Genomic DNA, 13,294 nt, shown 5'->3' with positions numbered 1-13,294 from the left:
AAAATCCCAAGTACTTTGTTGAGTTAGCTGGGCCAGGCACAGCCCTGGGCAACTCTTACCTGTGTAGTCAATGACAAATCCAGTGTTGCTGACAGATGCATCGCTTCGGAAAGCAAGGAAGAGGCTGTTACTGCTGCTCTCTATCCTCTCGGGTAGCTGGGAGCCATAAAAGCTTCCAATCAGGGGGCTGAGTGAATCGGGTCCATCATAAATATGAAGGAAATCATAGCCAGGTTCCAAACTGAAGCTGTGAAAACAAAGGAAGAGCGCTTGAAGCACGAGCATGCTATAGCAGCCCCTCGGAGAACAAGAGAGGCTGTGGTATTGATGGGCTGCACAACCACACAGCTGAGAGACTGCTTCTGCCCCCAGGCAGCTCTTCCCCTAAGCACAGGACATTTCTATCTCCATTCCTTATGTAAGGAATCAAGGACCAGTGATGCAGTCCAGAGCATCTCATCTTATGTCCTGTGAGGTCATGGGGGTTTCCTATCTTCTTCTAGTTACATGGACATGTTCTTTAAAAGCCATGCACCTATCAGGGAGGAGCTGCAGTTAAATATGTGCACATTCTCCCAAATTAAGATAACATTTGGGAACAGATTACTGAGGACTACAGGGCCAGTCCTACCAGGTTCAGTTTGGTTTCTCCAGGTAATGACCCACAGGTGGACCTGTTCACCCAGGCTGTGCCCCAGAGCTGGGACGCCCTCCCCATCCCCACATGCAGCCACAGAAGGGGACCCAAACAGCTCTCAGGTACGTACATATTAAATACCAAGGCAATGACATAGTCAGGAGAGACGGTCAGCTTCCAGTCACACTCCTTCCCCGGTGGGTAGGGCTCTGGGTACTGCGGGGACAAGATCACTCCTGCTGGTCCTGTCAAGATACCTCCACAGGGAGCTAAAGGCAATCAAGCAAAGGGATGAGGCTTTGTCTTAGAGAAACTTTAAAAATAGCAGGAAGGGAGGAAAAAAAAGAGAAAGGTGGATAGATAAGGGGACAGAGAGGCAGTTTGCAAGGTTGTCAAATGTTAAAAGATACGTATTGCAAGAGTTTGTAGCAGCCCTAACAGAAATGAGGGTTCTGTTCTTCCAGACGGGAAAAAACAGAAAATGACAACTAGGGATGCAATTACAATCCTCATGAGATATATGAGTAACCAGAAGGAGAGAGAGATGCTTTTGTTGCATTTATTTAGGCAACTCCTCGTCAAAGTCTGGACTGTTGCTAAGAAAGTGAAAACATGTTGTCTGGTACTAATGATTTGTTCGCGTTTATTACAGCCGCCAACACGTTAAATGCCAAGCTGATTGAAAAATCAATTATTACTTATTTGAGGCTGAAACTGCCTGCATCTGTGTCCACTGTGGCGAATACTCATGATTGATTTATTACTGTCAGCCTTTCTGCAGTCTCTTCATGAGGGTCGATGCTCTAAAAATTCCCCATTGCTCAGATCAATCCTCCCAGATTTGGGATGGGGTAAGAGAAGGAAGCACAGTCTGCACTGAATGCAGGTGTTCGACACTAACCAGCCCAAAGCAATGCAAACACCGTGTGGGAAATGAAGTAGTTTGGGACAGAACTAAGAGAACCAATGTTGGAAGGCTCTTTCACAGAGGAGTGTGAGTGTACATGCTGTGGGCGTTTCTAAAGCCCTCCTTGCAAATACACAAGAACCTCCAGATAACAGGTAAAATTTTGCTGGGCTGTACTAGGAAGATCACATCAGAGAGTAAACTAGAGATCCTTCTCCAAGGCCCAAAAACTACCACTTCAGTCAAGGCCAGTTGCAGGATACTGCAGGCAGCAAGAACTTCCATCCCTCTTGAACAGGCAAGGAAATCACAGCACAGACCACTGAAGAGTTTATCTGAAGGTCATGCACAAATAACTTGGAAGAACAACAAGCACTGTGTCCATTAGCCTTCAGGGAGCATTCTTCTTCCATACTAATGTCAGGGGAAAATTTAGAAGAAACTAAAGACTCATTTTTGAAAAGCATAAGGGAGATGACTGTTCAACACTCTGATTTCTTTGAAAATCCCACCCATAATCTCCAAATGATTTGAACTAGAAGCTGGTTTCAAGTCAGCTATTTGGAGTTGGGTCAGGATCCAGATTTCAAATGCCCCAAAATCTCTGGTGGTTATTTCAACAGACATGTCAGTTGAGCCCACGTTGTTTAGGGAGTGCAGAAGCTGTACAAAAAAAGGTGTGAAAATATATCTGAAATGCTAAGCACAGCCATCTAATCCAAGCCTTTAGCTAAACCCCATTTTCCCAGTCAGCTCTCACTATGTGGCCTGTTCCTATACCAGTTACTATAAAACGAGTATTACCTGGCTACTGATCATTTCTCCCAATCCTTTGCCACTGAAGGGAGGGAAGAAGCGAGACATTGCTTTCAGCTTTCTGCAGCCTATCAAAGAGATTACGTCTCCTAAAACAAGATTGCCAGGCCTCTGTTCCAAAAGGACCCAACACGGTATCTCCAAGTCAAATTGCCTGCAGTAAGGATGACCCATGAGAATTCATCCCACACCTAGATTAAGGCACTGGCTATGCAGCTCTGAAAAGGACTGCGAGCCCAGCTTCTGGTGTGAAAGAAAGCTCAACAGGAGAATGACAAGATGGGCATGACATGCAATGATATGACTTAAATATAGCTCCGGGAAAACTAAAAGGACTGTCTCCATCAGGCTGAAGGGGTGCCACACTCGATCATCAGGACAGTCATTCAGAAAACACCAAGTCATCCTGCAGGGAGAATAAATCCTATGCATGCTGCAAAAGCTTCCTAGCTGGCATTAAATCAGATGTTAGAAACACAATTAACTAATTTTCATTGCTAGGGATAAAAACATTGCACAAGAAGGGATGAAAGTTACAGGGTAAATAATTGGTGGCTAGCATTTAAAGGGACAGCAAATTTGATGTTTATTGCTCCTGTGTTCTTAGCGTGAATATTTTTTTGTTCTTGACATATGAAAAAACCCTTATGAGTTTCTTTTATTGCTTTATGAGCTCAAGAAGAATGTCAGATAGTTCTTTCTTGTGACAGAATTTGTTGTCTTCTCATGCAGAAATTATTAACCCATGACCCCAGTCCTCTCTACCAACCTGAGTTTTTAAAGAAGTCTTTAATTTTGACTTGTCAAGTTAAATAATACCACTTATACTGCAGGATGTCCTATGAGCTTCCAGCATGAACTAGATTCTTATTGTCCCAGACAGTCCAGGGACAAACCCCCAAAGTAGTTCTGTGAGATGGCTGAGATATATGCACCCTGCTGCACACCTCTTCAAACCAGGTGGGACTCATCCCCTTTGCATACAGAAGTACTGCAGTGAAACTGGGCAGGGAAGCCAGTTCAATGGTAGGATGGATGCTTGCTCATACCTGTGCAGGAGGGAGGGTCTGGCTGCCAGAAAAATCTGTTCTCAATCTGCACACAAGTGATTTTGGCCTCCCCTTGCAGAGCGTATCCTGGATTACACTGGAAGACGATGGAGTCGCCTGCCTCTTTGCTGTCACCACTCCGGCTCCCATTCTGAGGAATCCCTGGGTCATTGCAGGAAGTGGCAGTGGAAACTGAAGAGCATTAAAAATATATATATATTTAACACAGGCTTGCAGAATTTCCTCTCAGCTTATACCTTTCTTGCTTCATCAAAAAATGAAGCATCTTATTTGCAGCCACTTTCAACATACTACATGTCATCCTAAAATTTCAAAGTTCCTTCCCAATTTGCCATAGATTTACCTGAAACACATCTGCTAGTTCTTTGAATACATAATTGCAAAATATTTTGCAGATGATTGATTACAAGAACTTTATGAAGTTTCCGTCCTCCCCACACTGGTCTCTCCAGCAGAGACTTTCACTTCTTAAAGACATTGATTTCCAGAAATGGATCAGATACAACCTTAGCTCCTTCACATCCTAATTTCAGCCTGAACCAAACCCTTGTTGCTCTAATATCTTACAACTGTTTATTTTTAGCATACTTAACCCAGTGTTTTCTCTGCAGAAGGAAGGAGTATCATTTCCAGTGGTGAAACAAAGCCACACCAGGGAAAGACTACTGCATTTGCCATAAACAATGGAGGAGATCCATGGCACACTGCAGTCTGGTTCCTGGCTGTTCCAAGTCCCAAGCTACCACCCCATCAAGAAGGCTCCATTTCCTCCTATTTCCATCTTGACTCATTTGCAGAGGACGGCAAGGAAGAGAGGAAGGGAGATAAACCAGATTCACACTGCAGATGCCAAGCGCTGGCTGTACTTAAGCTCTGTCCTTAAGCAGATACCCAAGCAACGACTTCATTCTCCATCCTTCCCCCTTTGGTATCTCTTAAAGTTGCCACATGCACAATAACTGGCTTTTACTTTGCACTGAGCATCTGCCAGGCCAGCTGGTAAAGGCTCTGGGGAGCAGCAAGTTCAAGTGCACTACACAGAGTGCAAGTTTGATGTATAATTGTGCACAGGCATGTTTACTTAATAAGTCCAGGCATCCACTGATCTTACATGGCATTTTTATAGAATTCTTTGTCAGATGCATGCTGCAAAATACACTAATCTGCTAGCACTTTTCACTTCCCCTGAGTGGGAGGAGAATTTAGCCTTTAGCCCTGGGAAGCATCAAGCCTGACCTTTCAGAAATACACGTGTTGCCCTCCCAGCCTCGCTGCCATGTCCCTCGGAGGTATCGAACGGCCCCCGTTGGTCTCCCAGCCTCCCTCCCTGAGCACCTTCTCAGCGGGGGCAGGCAGCACAGCTTCTCTGCTGGCTGAGCTCACGGCCTGTCAACACTACTGTTATTTAACAGCAGGGAAAGTCCTGGAGTAACAGAAGTTTTGCAAGCTTATATATAGATCATTAAAGTTCACAAGATCCAAAATTGTATACTTCTGAGCTTAGGGCTGACTACTTAGTCACACCTTGTGAACAAAGGCTTTGAACAGAAGCGTTCAATAAAGACCAGCTCTGTATCAGGTAGCCGAGCAGAGCTTATTTCCTGCTACATTGATATGAGTCCATTACACCTAGCCAGTTTATAGCAAGCCCTTCTTAAAAGAGGCAGAGGAAATCCCTCTCTCTCTTTCTGTGCAACTGAAGATAAGGCAAGTTAGCAGCCCATCCTGGTCTTTGCTGGCAGGCTGCGACACAAGCCTGGCAAAGAGTGAAGAAGGCAGAGCTGTGCTCAGTAGCAAAGCCCTCCCTCTGTCATGGTTATCCAAGAAGGTCTCGTGCCAGTGCAAACTCTTCCCAAAGAGCTGGCCTGCTCTCCAGGCCATGCTATGCGCTATAGGCAAAAACTTGGGAGACAGAGAATGGGCTCTGCTGCTTTGTTATGTCTGAGTCACAGAAAAGTGGTATCATTGCTCACCCATTGTTCCCTGAGCTATTTTCTACCATCTCCAAAATGGGCATCTGCCTGGTTGGTTACTGGACACGTCAGTGAAGGCCTCCTGCATCCTGGAAACCTCTGTGAGAATACTGAAATGCATCACCCTAATATAACTGAAATAAATGTACTTGCGAGGCCAGGTCTTTGGTAATGACCATCAGGACTTAGGCAATGACAGACTGCAGTTGCATTACACATGGTGCTGCTGCTTGCAATGACATCCCTACAGCAACTAGAGCTTCTGGGGATCTGCATCTAAGGGGATCCAATTTGAGGGATTTTAAACAGACTTGGTTTTCAGAGCCCACTGACCAACTGCTCTCAGAAAGCCTGGGGGAAGCTGCCTGTGTGTTGGTGTCTCTAAGGGACTGAGTGAGAACATGATGGAAAATATCTGTAATTCCTATTGAGTACTCCACAAAGAACTGCTTTGCATTTTGCTGCCAAGTTCACCACTGTGAAGGTGACTGTAGCAGAGGGGAGCAGAGAATTTAACTGCATTGCAAGGACAAAATACATGAGTTTTCTCTATTTGAAGAGATGCAAATGCAGTAGAGCACAAATGGCTGGAAGACTGCATAGTTCCTGCTGTTGAGTCCAATACAATGTCACAAACTTACCGCCAGTAGTACTTCATAGATGGACCCTTGAAATCACTTATCAGTAAAGCCAGGTTTGGACAATGCTGAGGAAAGAACGTAAAACCTACCTGAAAACTGAACAGCGAAGCCCTGCTTGCTTGTGAAGAAATCTGTGTTGAACTGAAGGATGACGGAATTGAAAGTACTGTGGACATCGCTGGGTAAGCTGGACCCACTCATCTCCTTTAGGAGGATTCCGTTCTCCACTGGACCATCCCAGATCCTCAGCACGTCGTGGAACTCCTCAGTGTGGAAAACCATGAAATGGAGCCTGTGTGGCAGAAAGAACTGGAGGTCACACCACAAACTAAGCTCTGCCTTCTCCCATGGAAGGGTTACAAAGGTGCTTGCAACCAGCCTAAAGTACCTCAGCCCACTGAGTGTGTTCTTTCCTGTTATCTGTCACCCACCTCAGACAAAGTATTTTAGCCCTCTAACGAACTTAGTCAGTCTATAAAAAACAAGATCTTTTAGTGGGATACCACCCTAGTTAAAACACATCCAAAACCAGAAAACAACTGAGTCATGGATGCTAGTGCTTTCTGAAAAGCTGTGTCCTTTGTGCTGTTCCCTAAGGAAACCAAATTACTAATCTCCCCTAAAAATCTTGAGTAGTGAAGGTCCAAAAGCCAACCACGAGCAGCAGAGAAATCCCCAGCTGGAAGATCGCCGTTGGTTTGGCACTGAAGGTGCTCAGCCATTACAGTGAGTAGCTGTCACACAGACAAAAGGCTCAGTCAAGGACACACCAGCAACCTGCAGCAGGGAGGCACAGAAGCTGTGAAGAGGAGGACGGGCTTTGTCCTTGGTTTTACGGGGCTCTATTACAAATAAACATGGAAGTATTGAGAAACTTACTCTAAAAGGAAAATTAGCAGTAAATGTGCTAAGGTCCCTTCAGACAACTGATGTATATTCATGCAGTTCACACTTTGTCCCTGTGTTGCACACAGCAATCACCTTGGCTGTCCTTTTCCTTTTTTTGTGTCCTACAAGGAACGGCTTTTTGTCAAGGGCCAGCATCTACTGATAAAATGCATCGATTTTTGTTACTTGCTCTCAGATCAAAGAATTTGCTCCTGGCACCAAGCTAATCTTGTATATCAGGGGAAAAAATGGAAAGGAAAACAAGCACCACTCTTATTTAAAATAGCACAATGCTGGAAAAGAAACCCTCACCAGGGTATTAGGTGCCCCAGAGGTTAATAAAAAAAGGGCAGAAAGGAGTGTGTGCTGGGGGGAGATGGCAAGTGCAAATTCTGAATGCTGCATTGAAGCATGTGAGAGGAGCAAAGTGGCTGACATGGAAAAGGATTTTTACACATTTTACAAAGTTTTGGATATTGAAAAGCTCTATTCAGATCAGCTAACAGAATAACTTCAGTAAGACATAAAGGAGAAGAGTCAGCATGAGCCAGCTCTCCAAAATACACAATAGGAAGGGAAGGGAGAGAAAACAGAAACTAAGAAGCTGGTGGCTGGCGGTGAAATTACACTCTGCTCTCCATGAGGTGTTTATTACAATGCTCTGAATGCAGATTGTGTTTCCTTACCGTGTGTACATTATAGTTTGGTCTGCCCTGGAGAGGGCTGCAAAGTCTTCAGCATCTGCATCAAATGCTCCTTGGCACACAACCGCCTGCAGCAAGTGCTACTCGGAGCTCTGCTTTTTCCTGCTTTTAAACTCAACCAGGGCTCTGCCTGTTTGACACTTCCACAGAAAATTCCCCAGAGAAAGTCCAAGATGCTGCCAGGAGTCGTCCTGGTGACGAAACTCACTGCAGAGCCTGTGTCAGTGATGGACCTGGCTGGGTGGGAGGAGAACAGAAGTGCCCTGGTGGTGCCCAGGATGGGAAAAACTTGGTTGCAGCACAACCCCCATTGGGATGCTCCTCACTTCCCACCCTGGGCTGGGGCAATGCCGTGCTGCACTTCTCTCCAAAACAACCTCTGTTGTGGAAGGATGTAAAGCAGCTGCCACACAAATCCAGACTTCACAAGGAGCTTTTGGATCTTCCAAGACAAGAAGTACCACCACGAGATACTGTCATTACTACTGTTACCACCAAGGGAGTTATCAACTAAAGGCTGCTGCGATACACCAGGGATCAGTCCTTTCCACTCCTGCACTTAAAATGTCAGCCGACGAGAAGCCATTCAGTCACCTCTGTTTCTCATTGCCACATTAGCACTGGGGGAAATACCACCCGACATGCTGCAATCAGGCTAACGTGGGTAACTCCAGGCATGCCACTCCGAAACAGGGGCAGAGATCTATAAACTGTACTGAGAAAAGCTGCAAAAATAAAACAATCAGGTACTGGGCTTAAAACCCTGGCAGCCCTCAGAAGAGAACAAGAAAGCATTTGCTTGGCTGCTTTCCCATTTATCCAGGGCAAACAAATAAATAAGGTAGAAGCATGAAAAGAAAAAAAAAAAAAAAGGAAAAAAAGCCAAACACTGCAATGCACTCAGCAACAAAATGACATCCATGGAATCCGACAGAAACCAAAAGAGCTGAATCATAAATCTACCTAGCAGAGACCTTGCATTTAAAAAACAAATAAAAAAACCTCAAGGAAAATAAGAATGGATCATAGCAGAGCTGCTCTCCACAGGTGCCTTGGCCTGATGATGTTTGCTCTCAGGCTAACCAGAGCTAGTTGGCCAGAATTGCCAGGGAAAACTCACTGCTGAAGACCTCAGAAACAGGGAAATGGAGATGCTGGCAGAGACTGACCCAGGATGGGGGACACCTGGGAGCTCACCAACACCCTGCCGAGGGACCGAGGCTAACTGCTGCCTCCAGCAGCTCCCTTCCCTCATTTACTTCTAGTAAGCAAGTTGCTTGCAGGCTTTACCAACGAGGAGAACACCTTAGGAATATAACCAGATGACACAAGTTGCTTGACACCAGCTGGTTGAGGAGTCTGCTGGGATAGCTGATTTTATTAAGAAAACTGGTGATCTCTGGAGCAAATCAATCTATTCAAAAAGCACATCTGTAACCAAACAGCACATTTTTTCTATCAGCCTGACTCCATTCCCAGCAGGGCTTAATTTAAGACAAGACAGAACAACTGACTTAGCAGACAATGGAGACACTCTGACAATCCCAATTACATGCAAGAAAATGCAGCTAAAAGCAAATTAGGAATATATGTGCATATATATACAAGCTGCCCTCTAGCATATATATAGAGAGAGAGGGGGCAACTTCTCCCACCTTAGCAAGGTGGAGGAGAGGCCAGCTCTGCACTGATGATCTGCATGACCTGTGCAAAACCACTCTGCCCCAGCCCTCCAGAAGGCACCCCACAAACTGTCTGACCGGCCTGGGGGTCCCTCCTGCTGCCACCTCCTGCCCGAGCCCGTTTCCCAGCTTGGCTCCGTGCAAGCTGCTGAGCTCCCATCCGGAGAGGGCTGCAGCAGAAGGCAGTCTGACAGCACCATGCTCTGATGTCCCCACCGCGTGGTAACGCTGAAGCTGCAGGTCCTTGATGCTACCAGCAGTTTGCAGGGCTCCCCACCGCCACCCGCTAGCCAGGAGAGGGTTCCCAAACATAAAAGCTGCTAAATGTTACATGCCGTAGAAGAAAACTGGAACAGCCAGATGTTTTCACTCGTATTTCTCGATGAGACTGTGAAAAACAGAGCCTGTCCATACAGCACCATTCGTTAGGCTGGGGCTGGCAGCATCAATAAACCCTCTCGTGATACTGAGATCACCGCCACGCAACAGATCGCCACTGCCGCTCCTAACCGTATATTCACTGCTCTCAGCTGTGCAAGCAGGACTTGAAGGCAACGCCATTCATTTTCCAGCACACCCTCCTGCTTCTCCATCCTATTTCTCTCCCTAGCCTCATAGGCAAGCCAAGTCAGTTCAGTTGCAATTTTGTGTGCGTGTGCACGCTTGTGTTTGCACATGGACACGATTAATCCTCCTCTCAAAGTACAGCTCTTTAACTTTCATGGCAATAATGGACAGACTGATTTTTCTGCCTCTCTCTCCTTCCTTTCCTTCCCCTCCTTCTGTGCAGATACAGCTTTATTCAAAAAGCTTTGGTGATTAATTTTAATGTAAGTTATAAATGAGGGCTTTATACAATTGCATCATGCGTGAAGAGGATTATTTTTCCAATGGATTACCATAAAAATGAACTTGCTGAAAATGTGCTCTCTCAACTACCCAGAGATCATCTATTCTTTTTGAGCTGCCAAATAAAGGAAGAGAAGAAGAGAGCTTTCATCTCTAATGACAAAGGAAGGGTCACAAGGTGTATTACCATACTATTGCCTGGCATCATTTCCTTTCAGTCCTGGCCCCTTCCAAGCCTCTGGCTGATCCTGCAAACACGAGCCTATAGTTCTGCTCATTTGTGTACCCTCAGAGAAGTGGCTAGGATTACGCATGTGAGTAAAGTGTGGGTAAAGTTCATTCGCTGAAGCAGTCTTTGGATGAGGCAATCTCCTACACTTTGGGGGAGGAACAGAGGACAGGGTTGCATGCCTACTTTGTCCTCCAGGAATCTTTAGGAACTCTTAGAGAAGAATTGGGCTAAAGTTGCGCCAGGGGAGTTTTAGGTTAGATGTTAGGAAGAGCTTCTTTACTGAAAGGGTTGTGAGGCATTGGAACAGGCTGCCCAGGGAGGTGGTGGAGTCACCATCCCTGGAAGTCTTCAAAAGACGTTTAGATGTAGAGCTTAGGGATATGGTTTAGTGGGGACTGTTAGTGTTAGGTTAGAGGTTGGACTCGATGATCTTGAGGTCTCTTCCAACCTAGAAATTCTGTGATTCTGTGAATTAAAAAAAAAAAAGGACAATTCAACGGGAAGCTGCTCGTGCATTGGAAACCCAATGACAAGAAGTTACTAAACCTTTCTGCTAGCTCTGACCTCAGGTCAGGAAAGCACTGAGTAAACCATCTCCACTCTGAAGAATTGCATAAAACAAACAAACAAAAACCAACTGTAAAAACCAGGAGCGAAAACCTTCAACTCACCCTATTGTGCAGCCAGCTTCTGCCTCTATTGTCCAAATGCAATTCAGATTATGATCGTAGGGTGTGGGGTATCCGGGAGACAGTATCCGTCCTGACGACTCTCCTTTGATAGTACCCCCACACTCAGCTGAAAAACACATGGGTTAGTGAGAAGATTCACGACATATGGCTCTTGGCAACAATGCAACACTCATCCTATCGATACAACAGAGAATTTCTTCCCATCTGAAGAGATTCTTAGAGCTTACTAGCCAAAGATAAGGAGAGTCATTTAATTCAGCTAAAACAGTGAGTCAGCAGAATAACTGCACTTCTCTGCATGTTCCTAAAATCTGACATGTTGTCAAAGCTTCCCTCCACCTTTTTGGCTTCACAGTGAATAAAGGCAGAGCCTGCCAGCATCCTGGCTTTCCCTGATTCATGCTTGGGGTGAAAGCTCAGTTCTCATTGCATCTGCAAGAAGCCTTAATGATTCATGAGTGTGATAAAGGCAAGGAGCCAATATAGGTATGTCCGCTACCTGAACCTCAGTGAGAGGATTTTTCAATATGTTTTCAAAATATGTCCATTAAAATTCTGTTAAGTTTCCACATGTTCATGCAGACATGACCAGTCACATGTATATTCAGCTAATAGGGTAAAGGTTAGGAAGATGGATTAATCACAGAAATTTGTCTTTTCACCTCAACACGCAAAGCTGAAATTCAGCGGACTTGCAGCATAAAGGTTCTAACTTCTGGGAGAATTCAGAATGCCAATGTCTGAGCACACCACTTACGACCACGGAAGCAGCCTGCTGGTTGCTGAGATCAGAGGCGTAAGTCTCTAAGAACTTGAACATGCCCTGGGAAACACTAGCTAAGCACGTCATTGTCATGTAACAGACCAGCAGCATTTCATTAGATATACAAAATTTAATAAATGACTTTTCCACGCGAAAAGATATTCTGCTGGAGAGTTATAGGTAAAGGGGAACTCAGGACTTAACAAAAAGAAGACTAAGGGAATTAAAATGTCTGAGAAACTGGGATCAGATGTCATGTAGCTCTCAAATAAACATGACTTTGAACTGTCAAATGCCAGGACACACGTTGAAGTCTGCCATTATCATAAAGCGCCACTCTGTTTAACACGTACAAGTTAAAGGACAAGGACTGAGAAAGCAGTAGTCTCCTTGCAGCAAAGCACAAAACCTTGTCAAATCTGTGCTCAGAGCACAGTGTTTCATGTTAAAACTGCTTGTAGAAGTTTTGCAGCTATCGGTGCTCTCAATCTGAAGATGCCTTACACAGGATCCTTATCTTTTTTGATGTAGATGACTGCAATCAATACCAGAGATAATGTCACGTGTATTAGCTAAAGAGAAAGAAAGGGCACTCAGAGCAATGCCCACGAGCAAAGCACTTGTCAGAGGAGTTGTTAAAAGCAAGAGTTGTCTCACCTACACAGGTTGGCAGGGGTTGATCCCAAGCTCTCCGCTCCCCAGTCAGACAGACCAGCACCCTGCTGCCTCGCAGTGTATAGCCAGGGTCGCAATTAAAGGATACAGAGCTGCCAGCAAAGTGTCCTTCATCGTGGACCTTGTAGCCAAATTGCGGGATGCCAGGGTCCTCGCATTTGATGAGTTCAAAACCTGGAGCAGGAGAAACAGCATCAGCTTTCCTCATGTATTTAACAGCCAGAAGCCATTAGCACAAGATTATATTAACTGTTTTCCTCTTAAGAAAAATGCTCTGTTGGAAAAAAGAAACACCATATGGAGAATTGTATTTTTTGATTGAGATTGGAAAGAGATCCCAGGGATCTGATATCTCAGCTGCAAGTGGAAGTTTCTGTATTGCCACTGCCTCATTCACAACAGAAAAGGCTCGCTGGCATAATTCATCTCCCCCACTCTGATTCCTCTTTAGACCCCAAGATCTTTATAGAAAGGACCATTTTCTCTGCTCGTGCAACTGTAACACAAGGATACCCAACTACACCTCAGATTCGCATCTCACAGGCATATGGGCCCAAGACTTACTAGAAAACTGCAGCTCAAAGCCTTTACTCGTGTTCTCGCTGTTGGTGATGAACTCAAGCCACATGCTGCTGGAAGTGCTGTTTATGCTGGTGCCAAGCATTTCAGAGCGACTAAAGGAACCCAGCAGGCGAGCAGAGCTATTGCTGCCATCATAGACCTGGGAGGAACAAGAAACACATACTGGAAAACATCCTTTATTTG

At 45.2% G+C, this 13,294-nt stretch overlaps 1 protein-coding gene across 12 annotated transcripts in view; it reads right to left on the bottom strand.

Moving 5' to 3' along the window:
• The window catches only part of CSMD2 (CUB and Sushi multiple domains 2), a 333,924-nt gene that overhangs the window by 84,753 nt on the left and 235,877 nt on the right, over window positions 1–13,294 (bottom strand). For all 12 annotated transcript variants that reach the window (XM_035345331.1, XM_035345329.1, XM_035345327.1 and 9 more), the window contains 7 exons: window positions 13,094–13,250; window positions 12,512–12,703; window positions 11,071–11,197; window positions 6,134–6,336; window positions 3,410–3,601; window positions 768–906; window positions 60–247 (listed from right to left, as the gene is read on the bottom strand). In XM_035345331.1, coding sequence (XP_035201222.1) covers window positions 60–247; window positions 768–906; window positions 3,410–3,601; window positions 6,134–6,336; window positions 11,071–11,197; window positions 12,512–12,703; window positions 13,094–13,250 — 1,198 coding nt within the window. The remainder of the gene's footprint in view (window positions 1–59; window positions 248–767; window positions 907–3,409; window positions 3,602–6,133; window positions 6,337–11,070; window positions 11,198–12,511; window positions 12,704–13,093; window positions 13,251–13,294) is intronic.

Source organism: Oxyura jamaicensis, chromosome 23, assembly GCF_011077185.1.
Source record: "Oxyura jamaicensis isolate SHBP4307 breed ruddy duck chromosome 23, BPBGC_Ojam_1.0, whole genome shotgun sequence".
In the NCBI taxonomy this organism is placed as follows: domain Eukaryota; kingdom Metazoa; phylum Chordata; class Aves; order Anseriformes; family Anatidae; genus Oxyura; species Oxyura jamaicensis.
Note: the sequence above shows the minus strand (reverse complement) of the source record. Positions and strands in the feature narration are given on the sequence as shown.